Below are 18,664 nucleotides of genomic sequence, written 5' to 3' on the forward strand. Positions count from 1 at the left end.
TATTATTACCCAACTCATACTGAGACTTGCTTCTGCCATGTTCTTCGTTACCTCTCACCACGAGCCCTTCATCTTGAGAAATCTCATCACTAGGTTTCTTTCACTAATAAAACCTCAACAGAATATTTGTGGCAGCCTCTAATTTGAGAGTTTCCTTCTCCACATCAAAATTGTAAATAAATTTTCATTCGTAAGAGATGATAATAGAGAATTCAACAATATGAATGTCTTATTTTCTTTTTTGATTTTTATATCAATCCATTTCAAATCACTTATGATTTAATTGAATACATTGATATATTGACTCAGATGTGTACCCTTTAACATCTTAAGCTCAAATAACTTCTGCTTAAGATAGATATTGTTTGTCAATGATTTGAACATATATCGACTTTTCAGTTTCTGTCAAATTATCACCGTTGATTCCTTATCCATAACATAATACATCACATTATCAGTTAGACAAAGTCTGATCATTGGCACAACCTTCACCCATAGTTATGAAAAGATTGTCTTCTCTATCCCTTTTAATTTCCTTTCACCTAGCGCCTTTAAGAAAATTACCATTTCCATAGAACTTTGCAGGTCAAATTTCGCAGATGAAATCCCAGACAAGGTGACATGTGTTCTAATATCAGTTGTTGTGATCGTAGCAACAATAGTGAAGAGATCGAAAAAGAAAAACGAGAGGAAGAGAAAAAAGAAAGTAAAGATTTAACGTGGTTCGACGATGAACCTATTCCACGGAAGCAATGACATAAGTTTTTTACATTAGCATGTTTAATTAGGGTTACATCATATGTATTTATATAACCCTACTCTTATAGAGGTATTGAGGCGTAAATACCCCTACATTATTTGCAACCCTAACTCATAGCTCCCGAACGAAGCTACCACGGCCATGTTAGTCAATTACTCGACAAAATAAATTATATAGTAAATTATTCAAAATAAAATAATCAAATAGTGGTAATTCATATCCATTGAGATTAAAAATTTACAAATATGGTCACAGTAAATTTGTAATTCAAATAATATTTCCCTTTACAAGACGAGAACGAAAGAGTATTTTTAAATTTAATATTAGAAATTAAATTTAATATTAGTATTCGTCATGTACATGCTTCATGCTTGCAACTACCCATTGACCTAAAATTTAGTCGTCTTCTTCTTCTTCTTCCGAAAGTCAAAATCCGAAAGCCGAAAGCAGATGCTTGCTATGGGTATCAGCAATGCACGCATCTTCTTCCTCTTCTACTCATCCAAAATGCTTTTCTGGCTCTTCCTTCTGCTCGAGATCATCGCCGTCGCAAAAGTTCGTAGCCAGACTTCAACTCAAGGTGATGCTCCATCTTCATGATCTCGCCAATATTATCATTGAATCTAGTGAAACTTTGTTGATCAATGTTTTCAATTCATCAACAGGATTCATCAGCATTGACTGCGGAAGCTCGACGAACTACACCGACGACACCACCGGCATACCGTATGTTACCGACTACCCATTCACCGACGACGGCGTGAACTCCCAAGTCGCCTTCGAGTACAGCTGGTCCTCGCAACTGACAACCCTTCGGAGCTTCCCCAACGCTACCCGGAGCTGCTACGCCCTGAAGCCGGTGATTAAGTCCAGCAAGTACTTGCTTAGGGGCACCTTCAAGTACGGGAACTACGACGGCCTGAACAGAGCCAGCACCGTGAAGCCCCTGCAGTTCGATCTCTACTTCGATGCTAATTTCTGGCAGACGGTGAGCATCACGGATCCGAGTAGCTATTTCCGGTACGAGGTTCTCGCGGTGGCGATGGCCGACTCTGTTTCGGTTTGTTTGGTGAACACGGGATCGGGAACGCCGTTCATCTCGGTGCTCGAGTTCCGGCCGCTTCCTGACGTCATGTATCCGGCTGTCAGCGCCACGCAATTTCTAATCACTAACATGCGTCTTAACATCGGACCTCCACTGAATTCTGCATCCGTAAGGTGAGATATGAGACTACTTAGTTAATTGTTAAGCGGTTCCTTGTTTCACCAAAACAGAAATTTTATTGTTTTATATATCCAAAATTTTAATCAAACTTGCCAACCATTTGCTTTTCATTTGTCAACTGGCTGCTTTAAAACAGCCAGTTGACAAAAAAAAAAGAAAAGTTGCGAGCATCTTCCAACAAATAAAAAATAAATTGGAGAATTTTAGTAACAAGCTTTTATTATTTATTTAATATTTTAGTTTGGGTTTGTCAACTAGTTAGTCTAGATCGTGACCTTGGAAGTTATTATTAAAATTTTAATTTTAAAACTCGTCTATATATACTCAATCAAATCGGAATATAAATCATATGGTTATTAAAACCAAAGAAATGTAAAGCGAACACAGAAAGAAAAAGGAAATATAAAATTTAATAATAGTAATGACAATATCTTAGGTATAATTTTTAGTCAATAACACGAAAATGTGTTGTCTAACTTAATGAATACGTCTTAGGTGATAATTCTGTTACTCTGTTATGGCAACGGTGCATGTAACACTCTGGCTTGTGAGTTGGACCAGGTACCCGGATGATCCCTACGACCGGCTTTGGAAACCATGGACGGATTCCGATGCCTTTACCGAGATCACCACCGCTGAATCCATCGAAAGCAGCACCAATGATCATTTCCAGCCGCCGTCCATCGTCATGCAGAGCGCTGCCACTCCTTCCGACGACTCCAGTACTGTCATGGAGTTCTGGTGGGACCACTCCTTCTTCGGCCTTACCGGCGACAGCGTGTACGTCAACTTCTTTTTCACAGAGTTCACGCCCAACACCGCGAGGACGTTGAACATTTATCTCAACGCCGGCATCTGGTACTCCAACTACACTCCATCCTACCTTACACCAGACTGCATTTACAACACCGGTCCCAATGTCCCAAGTGAGGAATACCACTGGGCTATCAACTCCTCAGGCCTGTCCAACCTTCCTCCGATCCTCAACGCGGAAGAGGTTTTCACAGCGATGCAATTCAATCCGCTCGTGACAAACACCGACGATGGTACCTATAATTAATTAATTATACATGCACTTTATAATTCATTGTGCGTCCATGCTCCTGTTTCATATTGCACTTTGATGCTCTGTTTTTTCTTTTTGTGCGTGTGTAGCGCATTTTTGGAAAGGTGGTCGATCGATCTTTCCGCTACTAAGTATTGCTTTTTTAAGGAAAAATTATCTTATATTTTGAGTTAGATACATTTGAAGAGATGATTGGTTTGGTACTTTCCCATTTGCATCTTACTTTACAAACAATAACAACAGAAAAAATCTCCCTGGTAGTTAAGGTTTTTTATTAAGTATACTTCGATCCTTTGTTAAATAAGATTTCACAATCTCATCGAGCACCAAAAAAAGAGATGAGATCCGAGCTTTTTCCAGTAAACATCTAAACTTTATTTCTTGACGTCTTTGAGAATGACATATGCTCAAAACAACTTTAGCTGTTTGAAACTTCTTGTCTGATTATTCTGTTAAACAAGGGTAACGTTGCTTTGGTATTTGATCATTTTGGACCTCAGCGGATGCCATCAATGCCATCAAGGAACTATATCGGGTCAAGAGAAGTTGGATAGGTGACCCATGTGTTCCCCAACAATACCCATGGGATGGAGTGAATTGTAGCTACGGAACAAATCCAGCAAGGATCATATCAATGTGAGTTTTAATTTAAAAAACAATTAACTAAGTGCAATATTATCGTGAAATAAAAACTGTGTGTGTTTGAGGATTTTCTGCAGAAATTTATCTTCGAGTGCATTGTCCGGTTCTATATCCTCCTCGTTTGCCATGTTTGCAGCAATCAAGTACCTGTAAGTATTATGGCATTGTTGCAAGTTTTGAAGATGAATGATAACCCATCTAAAAATATTAAGAATCCATTAGATTTTATTGATTTAACAGTTTGATTTATATTCTGTTGATTATAAGTGTTCGGTTGAAGATTTCTTCAAATACTAAGTTGGGCAAATGACAACTAGTAGGTTAATAAAATTCACAAATTAGTAACCCTTAACTTAATTACATCAATAGTGACTTGTGATGGTCTAAGTAATTGCATCTCAGAGGGTCGATACCAATCAGTTTTATGTTCATCTTATAAAACCATGGTTGAAATGTACATAACAAAACTTTCCAAACTGAGAAAACTCTCTATTAGGCCACTGTTCAGGAAGTTCTGCAGCAGAGTTTTATCTTTTATACTTAAACTCTCTCAGCCATTTAGATTTTACTTTGGGATAGTGATAAATAATTTTCATATATAAGTTAAGGAACATATTTCCCATTACTGGAATATTTAAGATCAACCATTTTACCAAAAGTTTTGAGTTATGGTTTAATCTTATGTATTTGATTGGTTTGCTCTAACAATGCATCCTTCATACAAGTTATGTTTGTTGTTTTTATCTTTCATTGTGATATATTGTAATTCCTTCTTGACTTTTTATGGAAGGGACTTATCTTACAACAACCTAACGGGATCAATACCTGATGCTTTAGGAGCATTGTCATCACTCCAAATCCTGTATGAGTTGTTGATAATAAAATTTTATGATTAGTAAACAATGTATAACTTTTGAATTTTCATATCTTGCAGAAATTTGACGGGTAACAATCTTACTGGAACAATCCCGAGTTCCCTTCTTCAAAAACAAAATCTAGTGTTCAGGTTTATTTCTATATATTCTGGGACATTTGTAATGTTTTCTCCTAGTATTTGTAAAGGAATCATTTGTTTTAATTATTAATTAGTTTAAGGAATGAGCCGATAAAGGTTGTAACTATCACAACCTGAAATGAATTGTGGAAGCACATAACAACTAACTAATACATTGCATAGTCACTCCGCCTTATCCTGGTGTAGCATAATAGGTTTGTTGATAATTTTCAAAGTACATATCAACATATGAATCTATAGCAGCATAATCTTGATATTTATTGAAAGAGTTTAGAAATAATAGAGTTAAAATGTTTGTCTAAAGTTTAGCTCTTCTTTTGAATTCTTTTAGAGGACTAGAATGAATATGAGGTTTCTATTGTTAGCATCCTTTACCATATATAGTTCTTATCTTGTGAAGGTATCTTGTCCATACTGTATTTTGTTACCATGATTTGTTCTCAACTATTCTGGAAAAAATTATACTAATAAAAAATGATGCTTAGTCATGGAAGCAATCCAAATCTTTGTCCTGGGGGAACTTCATGTGGAGGAGAAAAGAAGAAGCATTCAAGTGTTGCTATTATTGCGGTTGTATGTGTTGTTTCTGTGGTTCTACTTATTGTGGCCATATTCATAGTATGGACAGTGATAAAAAAACGAGGTAAGTGTTTCTGGATTTATGACATTTAGTTTTTAGCTTTGACGTAATGGATGATTGTTAGCAACATAATATTTTGTGCTTGAAAGGAACAAGTATGACTACCTACTCAGAGCAGAATGTTGCACAACCGATGATAGAAAATAATGCTCAAGAAAGTCCTTTGCCAATTGAGAATCGTGTGTTTACGTACAAGGAGTTGGAGAGAGTAACTAATTACTTTAAAAAGCAGCTTGGCAAAGGCGGATTTGGTCCCGTCTTCCATGGGTACTTGAAAAACGATGTTCAAATTGCTGTCAAGATGCTATCTCAATCATCTTCACAAGGCATGAAAGAGTTTCGTGCTGAGGTATTAGTCCAACTCTACTTAATTAGTTCTATATTTAGTAGTTGAGTTCTTAATATCAGACAAGAATGTGCTTTATAAAGTTTGTAATTTGTTGTAATGTTTGCATATGGATCTTACGTTTAACTTCCTCTCCATATGTAATATGGATTTTTCTTCTTCTATTCTATTGCCTATTTCTGGACCCTCAGAGAGTTAGTATCCCTTCCCTTAATTTCCAATTACCATGTGGTTCTGTAACAGATTCAAAACTTGACAAGGATTCATCACAAGAATCTTGTTTCTTTGCTTGGTTACTGCATGGAGGGGGATAAGTTGGCACTTGTCTATGAGTACATGCCACAAGGAACCCTACAAGATCATCTTACAGGTTTGAATCGCACATTTCATCTGATTTGTGGTCGACATATTTCATTTTTCCAATGTTGCACTTTGTCAAGTAAAATGTTGATATCCAATGTCTGATTTTACCATTTGGACATGAATAATTTTTATCTTCATCGGTGTCTTTATCAAGCCATGCTAGTACCAACTATTTAGGGGATATAATAAAACAAGTGTTGGCTTGATGTTATCACCATCATCAAGCCATGTCGTTCCCAACTATTTGGGGGTTACAGTACTAAAATATGCCCATGTTTCAATTGTTAGTTTAATGCTTGATCTAATTGCCTTTGATAGGTAAATTTCACAGTGAAGCTACTTACAGTTGGGCACGACGTCTTAACATTGCAATTGGAGCCGCACAAGGTTTGTTAGTCTATCCATCCCTATATATCAACTCATTAGGCCTTTTGTGATCCTCGGGATCCCAAAATAGTGAGTTTAACAATACAATACGCAGGATTGGAGTATTTACACACTGCATGCAACCCACCACTCATCCATAGAGATGTGAAGAGTTCAAATATCCTGTTGAGTGAAAGTCTAGTAGCCAAAGTAGCAGACTTTGGACTGTCAAAGTCTTTCAACATGGACAATCATACTCATATACCTAATGCATCTGCAGTGGTTGGTACACCTGGCTATATTGATCCAGAGTAAGGTTCCTGCTCTAGCCTTTTTCATGTTCTTTTGACCTATTTATATACATAACCCCAGATGGAAGCTAAGGTGACTATGCTAACTCTCTTAATTATACTCAGGTACTCTTCGTCGAACCAAATCAGCGAGAAGAGTGATGTCTATAGCTTTGGAGTGATTATCCTTGAGTTGGTTACAGGCCGACCTCCTGTGGTGCGAGCTATGAATTCTAATGCTATCAGTTTAGTTCAATGGGTACGCCAAAGGCTTGCCAAAGAGGACATTGAGAACATTATCGATAGAAATCTGAGAATGGGCCACGACATAAATTCCATTTGGAAGGCTGTTGATCTTGCATTGCGATGCACAGAGCTAGACCATCGTCAGAGGCCAACTATGGCTCGTGTTGTGAAGGAACTGAATGAGAGTTTGGAATTAGAATGTGCTTATTCTGAGGGCTTTACAACTGGAGGAAGCCAGACTGATACAATAAGTGTCGCTTTTGAAGTCGAACCACCATCGTTCTTTGCTCCAGGAGCGAGATAAAAAATATTGCAAGAAAATTGAGTTGTCTGCTGTTTGAAAGCTTGATAAATCTTTTAGTGGGTTTGTGATGTAGAGATTGTAATTGGGGTAACAACAAAATTTGAAGTTGATTTGATTTTGAACAAGTATGTTGTGATGTGGTATTTTATAATAACAATGTACGGAAACAAGTCTCATTGTGATGAAGTCTGATCCAAATTCAAGAACTTGGCAGCACTTTACTTTTATAGCCTTTACCACCTTAGCTTCTGATATGTTGAAAATTTTACTCTCTGTATTACAAGAAACAGATATGTTGAACACAACCGATGTTGGGATTTAGCGTGCTAAACATGCGAAAGCATAGCGGAAATTAATTAGATCCTCTTATCCAGCAGATCCATACGAAGGGAAGAAACATTTTCTAAAAATAATCTATACTAAGCTACATGATAGGATTATACCTTTGTTGCGTGCCCTTCGCAATCCCGACAGCAACCTTTCTTTAGATGCAGATCTCAGCGCATTCAAGCGTCCGTGCCTCTACGGTATCCACACGAACAAGCCTTGTCTTTGCTTGTCTCACAGACAAAGCAAGATGGAGAAGAAATCACAAGGTTGTGCTAGCAACCACAATGGTGATTTCGACCAAGAAGGGGAAGGAGGAAGAAGAAGAATGCCAAGGGTCCCACGCATGAAAAAAAACTCTAGAAAAATATCATCTAAAATGATATTTATAACCATCCCATGGTATACCAAGAGTCTTCACCCTTTCATCTTCTAATCTAATGGTTCAAAATTAACCATTCAATCCAATGGTTCAATTTTGACCATTCAACTTTCTTGGTGAACTCAAGTTCACCCAATGAGTCCAACCCATTGATTCTCAAGCAACTCGACTCAATTCAACAATTGGATCTCTTTGAGTCTAACTCAATGAGTCAAATTCGGATTACACTAAATCCATTGATTCATCACATGAATCCATCTTTGAGACTATTTTAGCCGTTGCCAAAGGAGGTGCCTTCCAGTCCTATGGAAGGCGCCTTCAACCTGCGGATAAGATTTTTCAGGGATTATAAAAATACCCCTGGACATAAAAAAATATAGAACAACTCTTGTAATCATTTTCTAGCAATTGTCTGATCTTTCAATGAGTGTAAGAGGCTTCTCCATCTTCTAAGAATGAGACTTTTTAGTGCGTTTACTTACCTTGAATTAACAACCACTTAAGTTGTAACCAAGCAAATCTGTTAACCTCTTTTAATTTATTTGATGCGGATATGTCCCTGAGCCCAAAGGTAATTAGGGAGAAGAAGAGGGACCTTTTAGTCATTTCACGTGAAGAGTGTTTAGGGATTATGAGAAGAGGCAATGTTCACGGGTTGAGGGGAGGGATTTGGTTCGTGTTTTGTCCTGCCGCCAAGAAGAGGGCTTTCTTCCTCTCACGCTCCTCGCCGACGTTAGCCGCCAACTGCTCCCCACCTCTTCTCCTCTACCTCCTTTCCTCCGGCCTCTTCACACTAGCGCCGCCACTGGGAGGAGGAAGTGGGGTTTACTACCGCCGCCAACGCAACAACGCAGGCTGGGGCCACCTCGCCGCATCCCCTCTCATTGGCGGCACACAGACCGCTTCTCCTCTCGTTGGAAGCCTCCTCCGGCGTTGGCTTCCTTGCACCTGGCCACCACGGTAGAGGCGCATGCGGATGTTACCTTCGCCGCCTCCGGCGCCGATCACGCTCACTGCCAACAGCCCCTCGCCCTCATGCACGAGGGCTCTCTGCCACAATAGCTCTTTTCTCCTCGCGATCGCCGTCTACGAGCTCCGTCATCGATAGCACATCTTCTCGCCCTCACCGCCATTACTAATGTTCCCAGTGTTGGTCCAGCAGATATCGCTGCCTCTGTGAGCGTTGTCGCCCTCGCCAGCCGCCACCATCCTTAGCGCCGCTTCCAGCGGCTGCCGCCGAGTCTAGCAACCACTGCCGCCACCTCTACTGGTCGTTACCGCCCTTCAATGCCACCTCCAGCGACAGCCACCGGTCGACCCACGACCTTTGTAGGTCGCTGCGATGTTCACGGCGCCTGTTCAGCCCTCGATCTGCGCTGTCATACACTTCGGACGCTGATTCGGCATTCGATCCATGTCAACGTATGGTTTCGGCGCTCAAGCCATTGCTGATCCAACCTTCAGGCTACGACTATTGCACTCTACCTCCGTGATCTATGTTCTGCCCTATGTGCTGTGTTACGGCGATCGAGCCGCTTTGTTTCACCCTTCGTATCGCTATTATGATTGTGAGTTACGTTATTGGTATTATCCGGTCTGTGTGCCGAGTCCCGGCCTGCGAGCCGCTGTGGTATTCCGACTTAGGTGTCGTCATCATATTTCGGCCTACATGTCGCCTTTTGGATCCATGCTGCACCGGATTCCATGTTGTCGTCTCCAGATTCGGCTTCTCAGCTGCCTCACATTCATCTACTCTTCAGGGCCACGACGACTCGATCAACATCACGACCAGCTCACCGATCCATCCGAGGGCGCCACGGAGCCAGGGTACGTCATTGTATTCATCCTGTATTTATTTTGTTGTTCTACTATTATTCGGATGCTTATATATTCGTGGGATCCACCTCGAGCATCGGGGTACCAAGGACCGGGGCAATCCGGTCGCTGGCTATAGGTACTGTTGACCAGATGACTTCTGACGACTTGTTCATCATAGAAGACAGCTCACCATCTGGATCATGGAGATGCGGTCGATAATTCTATCTTTTCAAATTCTCGACAAGATTATTGTTAATTGTTCATTTCTACTTATTATTTATTATAATTGTGATATTGCTACTCATACGAATGGGTGAACGAGAAAGGTTGTGTATTTAGTTTTACATATAGTTCACCTCTTTTTACAGGCCGCTACCAGATCCAACATGTACCATTTCCAAATCACAACGGAAGTACACGATTCAGAATTAATGTTTCTTGCTCACTATTGTTTATTGGATTAAACATAGTAGCTGCAGAAACATTATGGAATCAAAATCAGTTTTTTTATATATTTTATTTTTTGTCTTCCTCCGCTCCAGAAAGCACAAAATAAGAAGACTGGTTGGATTAGAGGAAGCAATGGGTAGCTTGGACTAATCGATGAACATGCATGTTTTCTTAGGCTCTTCCTTCTGCTGGAGTTCGCTGTTGTCAAAGTTCACTCAAGGATATGATCCATCTTCCACCACGTAGTTTCCAATCAACAACACCCGCATTCGTAAGGTGAGATTTGAGATCAGTCAATTACTCGGCAGAATAGATTATATAGTCAACTATACAAAACAAAAAAAAAAAGTCAAATAGCGGTAATTCATATCCATGGAGATTAAACATTTACAAATATGGTCATTGATCACGATAACTTTGTCCCCTTGCAATAAGAGAGCGAAAGAATATTTTTTAAATAATTTATAAAGATATTTTGACAATATTTAAAGTTTAAAGATCACGTCATCATCATGTACATGCTTCATGCTTGCAACTACCGATTGACATAAAATTTAGTCGTCTTCTTCTACCGAAAGCCGAAAGCATATGCATGCTATCAGCAATGTATGCATGATCTTCTTCCTCTTCTACTCATCCAAAATGTTTTTCCGGCTCTTCCTTCTGCTCGAGATCATCGCCGTCGCAAAAGTTCATAGCCAGCCTTCAACTCAAGGTGATGCTCGATCTTACCAATATTATCATTGAATCTCGTGAAACTTTATTGATTAATGTTTTCAATTCGTCGACAGGCTTCATCAGCATCGACTGCGGCGGCTCCACGAACTACACCGACACCACCACCGGCATACCGTATGTCACCGACGACCCGTTCACCGACGACGGCGTCAACTCCCAAGTCGCCTCCGACTACGTCAGCTCGTCCTCGCAACTGACAACCCTTCGGAGCTTCCCCAACGCCACCCGGAGCTGCTACGCCCTGAAACCGGTGATTAAGTCCAAGAAGTACTTGCTTAGGGGCACCTTCTACTACGGGAACTACGACGGCCAGAACAGAGCCAACACCGTGAAGCCCCTGCAGTTCGATCTCTACTTCGATGCTAATTTCTGGCAGACGGTGAGCATCACGGATTCGAGTAGCTATTTCTGGTACGAGGTTCTCGCGGTGGCGATGGCCGACTCTGTTTCGGTTTGTTTGGTGAACACGGGATCGGGAACGCCGTTCATCTCGGTGCTCGAGTTCCGGCCGCTTCCTGACGTCATGTATCCGGCTCTCAACGCCACGCAATTTCTAATCAATAACATGTGGCTTAACGTCGGACCTCCACAAAATTTTACATTTGTAAGGTGAGAAATGAGGCTAGGTAATTGTTAAGCATTCTTCTTCGGCAATTTATTAAAAGAGATTTTCAGCTTTTTTAATTTGCCATGCTACTTAGTTATTTATATTTTTTACCGTATTTTTGCCCTTCTATCATCCTGATTATTTTTTTTTCCTGTGTCACTTCTTTCTCTCTTCTCTTTCCCATATGTATGGGACGTTTTTCTTTCCTCTCCTCTTTTTACCTTTCTTTTATACGTCGATTCTTCTAAAAATATTTTAACATCTCTTAGAAATTGAAATAAATAATTAATAATATATTTGAACTCCTTACAATTTCATAAATAGGTACAATTGGAGTTCTCTAGGTACATCAGTTAGTTTCCCACTGATTTACCTAGAGAACTCTAATTACATTCATTTTAATTTCTGTAGATTTTTGGAATTGTAAGAAGTTTAAATATGTTATCCATTGTTTATTTCAATTTTTAAGAGATTTAAAATATTTTTAGAGAATCGACGTATAAAAAAAATATTTTTAGAAAAATTTACATGCAAAAGAGAGGGAAAAAGAGAGAACGAACTAAAAGAAAATCTATATGCATAAAAGCAAATAGGAGAGAGAAAAAAAAGAAGTAATATAGAATGGAAAAAATATATAAACACGTGCATAAATAACAAATTAGTATCTTCTGATAAATTTGAAAATCTGAATACGTTTTTTTCGATAAATTGTCGTTCCTAGTTTCACCAAAAATGAAATATCATTGTTTTACATATCCAAAACTTTAAAACAGTGGTTGTCACCTGTCATAGTTGATTTTAATTAATTAATCAAACTTGCCAATTTGTCAATTGTACTCTGTTTTCAGATGACACTGAAAACATCCAGTTGATCAATAAAACTAAATTTGGAGAGATTTTAGTAACATGCTTTTATAATTTATTTATATATTTAATATTTTTAATTTGTGTTCGTCAACTTGTCTGGATCAAGACCTTGAATATTTAAATGCTTGAGTACCTATAATTACATGTTTAAAAAAAAAATAGCACAGCTCGGTCAAAAATATTTTGATGCGCGCCGCTCTTATAATTAAAGACTTCTGTCAAAATGTAGTAATCCAATTCTAAGATAAAGTGTACATGTATACTGTTTTGAATGTTTTTAACAAATTTTATGTAAACCCATTCATCTTTGGGATTGTTGTCTAAATTAAAGCGAACATAGAAATATAAAAATTAATTAATTAATTAATAATAATAATAATAATAATAATAATAATAATAATAATAATAATTTTAAGGCAATGGTATGTAACAAACAAACTCCCGTTTGATTTGGACCAGGTACCCGGAAGATCCCTATGATCGGATTTGGACACCATGGGCGCATCCCCCTGCTGAGTTATCCGAGATCACCACCGATGCATCCATCGTCAGCAGCGATCTTTTCCAGCCGCCGTCAATCGTCATGCAGAGTGCCGCCACTCCTTCTGGGAACTCCACTGTCATTGACTTCTCGTGGGACTCCTTCGGCTCCGGACCTAGCGTAAACGGCCAGTACGTCAACCTCTTCTTCTCAGAGTTCATGCCCAACACCACGAGGTCGTTTAACATTTATCTCAATGACCACATCTGGTACTCCAACTGCACTCCGCCCTACCTTTTAGCAATCATTATTTATAGCACCGGTCCCAATACCCCAAGTGAGCAATACAACTGGGCTATCAACTCCTCGGGCCTCTCCGACCTTCCTCCGATCCTCAACGCTGCGGAGGTTTTCACGGCGATGCAATTCAATCCGCTTGTGACAAGCTCCGACGATGGTATGGTTTACGCACTTTATAATTCCTTCTGCGTGGGAAACCCTTCCGCGCCCCTGTCGCATGTTGCAGTTTGATGCTCATTTCTTTTCCTTCTTTGGTGTGTTTGTAGTTCGTTGCGGGAAAGGTGCTTGATAGATCTTTCCGCCACTAATCTATTTTGTTTAAGGAAAAAATTACCTTAAATTTTGCTTTATATTGAACTTAGCATTGTAAAATTGCAATTTTTGAAGGTGAGTCTCACAATGGTAAAGTTGCTACCGCATAACTTAGTCGTCACAGGAAAACAACCTCTTACACTTGGCTGCCCTTATTGTAAAATTGCAATTTCTTACCATCTATTGACAAACAAAAGGTCCATATATAAATATAGAAGAACAAAAGATCTGTTTATAATATTTTTTAGTTAACATTATAGAAAAAAGATGATTATGCTCACCTAAGTGTCGCCTCACAGTCTGTCTCTATGTTATGTGAAGGGAGGTAAATATGGGGTCAGCTTATAACTAAACGGCAAGTGGTTAGAGGTGGCTAGGAGGTGGGAGGAGTTTTTCCAAGGGCATGCATCCGTTAGGAATTGATCCCTACTCCATTGTAGCAAATCTACCATCCTCTAACCAACTGGGTACTCCCGTGGGGACATTCTTTAACTAACATGCATCAGAGACCGGGCGATTATTCTTATTGATTTTGCAAATGTCTGGATACGTCTTTTGCTTATTGATCTTGTAAAAAAATAATCATTTGAGTTAGATACATTTAAAGAGATGATTGGTTTGGTATTTTCCCATTTGCTTCTTCCTTTACAAAAAATGAGAATAAAATAAATCTCCCAGGTAGTTAGTTTTTTTTTTATTAAGGATACTTTGATCCTTTCATTTCACAATCTCACAATCATCAAAATTAGAGATGAAATCTGAGCATTTTCCAGTAAACATCCAAACCTTATTTCTTTAAGTCTAAAATGACGCTAAGATAAAGACGTTGAGCTGATTAACATATTAAGGTAGGAGAGCACAGATATTATGTGTTGCCTTCTCTGATTCTTCACCCTGTTGCATTTCATAACCTCAACACTACTTTAGCTTTTTGAAACTTTTTTTCTGACTATTCTGTTAAACAAGGGTAATGATTATTCCCTATAGTAATTTGACGTTTTGGTATTTGATCATTTTGGACCTCAGCGGATGCCATCAATGCCATCAAGGGACTATATCGGGTTAAGAGAAGTTGGATAGGTGACCCATGTGTTCCCCAACAGTACCCATGGGATGGAGTGAATTGTAGCTACGGAACAAATCCAGCCAGGATCATATCAATGTGAGTTTAATTTAATTAAAACATAATTAACTAAGTGTAATATTGTGAAATAAAAACTGTGTGTGATTGGGGATTTTCTGCAGAAATCTATCTTCAAGTGCATTGTCCGGTTCTATATCCTCCTCGTTTGCCATGTTTGCAGCGATCAAGTTCCTGTAAGTATTGTGGCTTTGGTGTAAGTTTTGAAGATGAATGATAACCCATCTTGAAATATAAAAAATCTATTAGATTTTATTGCTTTAACGGTTTGATATGTATTCTGTTGATTATAAGTGTTCTATTGAAGGTTTCTTCAAATAATAAGTTGAGAAAATGACAACTAGTAGGTTAATAAAATTCACAAATTTGTCACCCTTAACTTGATCACATTAGTGAGGACCTGTGATGGTCTAAGTAATTGCATCTCAGAAGGTCAACAAACCAATCAGTTTTATGTTCACCTTATCAAACCATGGCTGTATATGTACATAAAAAAAGTTTCCAAATTGAGAAAACTCTCTATTAGGACATTGTTTAGGAAGTTCTGCAGCAGAGTTCTATCTTTATACTTAAACTCGCTCTGCCATTTAGATTTTACTTTGGGATAATGATGAATAATTTTCATATCTAAGTTAATAAACCTCATATTACTATAATATTTAAGGTCAATCATTTTGCTAAAAATTATGGTTTAATCTATCGGCTTGCTCTAACATATTATTCACAATATTGATAAAAGTATATTGGTAAGAGGAAAAAGAGTTGAAAGATATTTTTATGGTTTGTGAAATTTTTTTGTGTTGGTCATTTTATATGTCCCGCATACCCTAAACAGTTTATCGGGAGCTTCTTAGATTAAGAGGAATACATATTCCTTTGTACGATTTATGGTTTTTATTATAATTTCTATCTTTCATTGTGATTACAATTGCTTCTTGATTTTTTTTGGCAGGGACTTATCTTACAACAACCTAACGGGACCAATACCTGATGCTTTAGGAGCATTGTCATCTCTCCAAATCCTGTATGAGTTGTTGATAATGAAATTTTGATTAGCAAACTATGTCTAACTTTTGAAGTTTTAAATCTTGCAGAAATTTGACAGGCAACAATCTTACCGGAACAATCCCAAGTTCCCTTCTTCAAAAACAAAATCTGGTGTTCAGGTTTGTTTCTATGTCTTCTCCTAGTATTTGTAAAGCAATCGTTTATTTTAATTATAAGTTTAAGGAATGAATCGATAAGGGTTGTAACTATCACAACCTGAAATGAATTGTGGAAGTGCATAGCAACTAACTAGTGCATTGCACAGTTACTCCGCCCTATCCTTGAGTAGTATAATGGGATTGTTGAAAATTTTCAAAGTGCATATATCAACATATGAATCTATAGCAGCATAATCTAGATATTTATAGAAAGAGTTTAGAAATAATAGAGAGTTAAAATGTCTGTCTAAAGTTTAGCTTTTCTTTGAATTCTTTTGGAGGACTAGAATGAGTATGAGGTTTCTATTGTTAGCATCGTTTGATTACCGTAGAAGTTCTTATCTTGTGAAGGTATCTTATCCACACTGTGTTTTGTTACTATGATTTGTTCTCAACTATTCTGGAAAAATTTATGCTAATAAAAAATGATGCTTAGTCATGGAGGCAATCCAAATCTTTGTCCCGGGGGAACTTCATGTGGAGGAGAAAAGAAGAATCATTCAAGTGTTGCTATTATTGCGATTATATGTGTTGTTTCTGTGGTTTTACTTATTGTGGCCATATTCATAGCATGGACAGTGATAAAAAGACGAGGTAAGTATTTCTGGATTTATGGCATTCAGTTTTTTCGTTTTGACGTAATGGATGATCGTTAGCAACATAATATTTTGTGCTTGAAAGCATCAAGTAGAACTACCTACCTAGAGCAGAATGTTGTACAACCGATGAAAGAAAATAATGCTCAAGAAAGTCCTTTGCCAATTCAGAATCGTGTGTTTACGTACAAGGAGTTGGAGATAGTAACTAATAACTTTAAAAAGCAGCTTGGTAAAGGCGGATTTGGTCCCGTCTTCCATGGGTACTTGCAAAACAATGTTCAAGTAGCTGTCAAGATGCTATCTCAATCATCTTCACAAGGAATGAAAGAGTTTCATGCTGAGGTATTAGTCCAACTCTACTTTTTTTTTTCTTTTTTATTGGTAATCCAAGTATCCAGCTCTTCGAACCGACTAATTCTGGAGGTGACTGGTCCGGCCCCATGGAAGTTTTCCGCCATTAGTCCAACTCTACTTAGTTCTATACATAGTAGTTGAGTTTATTATCAGACAAGAATGTGCTTTATAAAGTTTGTAAATTGTTGTAATGCTTGCATATGGATCTTAAGTTTAACTTCCTCTCAGTATGTAATATGGATTTTTTTCTTCTTCTATTTTATTGTCTATTTCTGGATCCTCAAGAGTTAGTATCCTTTGTTTTAATTTCCATTTACTGTGGTACTGTAACAGACTCAAAACTTGACAAGGATTCATCACAAGAATCTTGTTTCTTTGATTGGCTACTGCATGGAGGGGGATAAGTTGGCACTTGTATATGAGTACATGCCACAAGGAACCCTACAAGATCATCTTACAGGTTTGAATCGTACATTTCATCTGATCTGTAGTCGACATATTTCATTTTTCCAATGTTGCAATTTGTCAAGTAAATTGTTGATATCCAATGCCTGATTTTACCATTTTGACATGAATAATGTTTATCTTCATCAATGTCTTTACCAAGCCATGCTAGTACCACCTATTTAGGGGATAGAATAACACAAGTATTGGCTTGATGTTATCACCATCATCAAGCTATGTCGTTAGCCAACTATTTGGGGTTACAGTACAAAATATGCCCATGTTTCAATTGTTAGTTGAATGCTTGATCTAATTGCCTTTGATAGGTAAATTTCATAGTGAAGCTACTTACAGTTGGGCGCGACGTCTTAACATTGCAATTGGAGCTGCACAAGGTTTGTTAGTCTATCCATCCCTATATATCTACTCATTGGGCCTTTTGTTATCCTCGGGATCCCAAAATAGTGAGCTTAACAAAACAATACACAGGATTGGAGTATTTACACACTGCATGCAACCCACCACTCATCCATAGAGATGTGAAGAGTTCAAATATCCTATTGAGTGAAAGTCTAGAGGCCAAAGTAGCAGACTTCGGACTGTCAAAGTCTTTCAACATGGACAACCGTACTCATATACCCAATGCATCTGCAGTGGTTGGTACACCTGGCTATATTGATCCAGAGTAAGGTTCCTGCTCTAGCCTTTTTCATGTTCATTTGAACTATTTATATACATAACCACATATGGAAGCTAAGTTGGCTATGCTAACTCTCTTAATTACACAGGTACTCTTCGTCTAACCAAATCAGCGAGAAGAGTGATGTCTATAGTTTCGGAGTGATTATCCTTGAGTTGATTACAGGCCGACCTCCTATTGTGCGAGCTATGAATTCTAATGCTATCAGTTTAGTTCAATGGGTACGCCAAAGGCTTGCCAAAGAGGACATTGAGAACATTGTCGATAGAAATCTGAGAATGGGGCACGACATAAATTCCATTTGGAAGGCTGTTGATCTTGCATTGCAATGCACAGAGCTTGACCACCATGAGAGGCCAACTATGGCTCGTGTTGTGAAGGAGCTGAATGAGAGTTTGGAATTAGAATGTGCTTATTCTGGAGGCTTTACAACTGGAAAATGTCAGAGTATTGATACAATAAGTGCTGCTTTTGAAGTCGAACCACCACCGTTCTTTGCTCCAGGAGCGAGATAAAAAATATTGCAAAAAAATTGAGTTGTCTGCTGTTTGAAAGCTTGATAAATCTTTTAGTGGGTTGGTGATGTAGAGATTGTAATTGGGGTAACAACGAAATTTGAAGTTGATTTGATTTAGAACATGTTGTGATGTGGTTTGTTATAATAATAATGTATGGA

At 38.3% G+C, this 18,664-nt stretch overlaps 3 protein-coding genes across 3 annotated transcripts; all 3 read left to right on the top strand.

Moving 5' to 3' along the window:
- The first annotated feature begins 1,219 nt into the window (after window positions 1-1,219).
- Window positions 1,220-2,915, top strand: LOC122027973 (senescence-induced receptor-like serine/threonine-protein kinase). The gene is made up of 4 exons (XM_042586984.1): window positions 1,220-1,340; window positions 1,426-1,978; window positions 2,547-2,813; window positions 2,879-2,915. Exons 1-4 carry the CDS (start codon window positions 1,220-1,222, stop codon window positions 2,913-2,915), a joined length of 978 nt encoding a protein of 325 aa, XP_042442918.1.
- Window positions 2,916-2,921: 6 nt separating this feature from the next.
- Window positions 2,922-7,344, top strand: LOC122027974 (probable leucine-rich repeat receptor-like protein kinase At2g28990). The gene is made up of 11 exons (XM_042586985.1): window positions 2,922-3,031; window positions 3,552-3,687; window positions 3,771-3,842; window positions 4,484-4,555; window positions 4,628-4,699; window positions 5,194-5,351; window positions 5,438-5,697; window positions 5,938-6,064; window positions 6,376-6,444; window positions 6,539-6,734; window positions 6,840-7,344. Exons 1-11 carry the CDS (start codon window positions 2,995-2,997, stop codon window positions 7,261-7,263), a joined length of 1,623 nt encoding a protein of 540 aa, XP_042442919.1. The 5' UTR covers window positions 2,922-2,994; the 3' UTR covers window positions 7,264-7,344.
- A 3,488-nt stretch (window positions 7,345-10,832) lies between these two features.
- On the top strand, window positions 10,833-18,664 carry LOC122026289 (probable LRR receptor-like serine/threonine-protein kinase At1g05700). Its single transcript, XM_042584955.1, has 13 exons — window positions 10,833-10,955; window positions 11,032-11,587; window positions 12,912-13,390; window positions 14,572-14,707; window positions 14,791-14,862; window positions 15,639-15,710; window positions 15,781-15,852; window positions 16,328-16,485; window positions 16,573-16,832; window positions 17,178-17,304; window positions 17,615-17,683; window positions 17,778-17,973; window positions 18,077-18,664. Exons 1-13 carry the CDS (start codon window positions 10,853-10,855, stop codon window positions 18,501-18,503), a joined length of 2,727 nt encoding a protein of 908 aa, XP_042440889.1. The 5' UTR covers window positions 10,833-10,852; the 3' UTR covers window positions 18,504-18,664.

This window comes from Zingiber officinale, chromosome 10A (assembly GCF_018446385.1).
Source record: "Zingiber officinale cultivar Zhangliang chromosome 10A, Zo_v1.1, whole genome shotgun sequence".
NCBI classification, from domain to species: domain Eukaryota; kingdom Viridiplantae; phylum Streptophyta; class Magnoliopsida; order Zingiberales; family Zingiberaceae; genus Zingiber; species Zingiber officinale.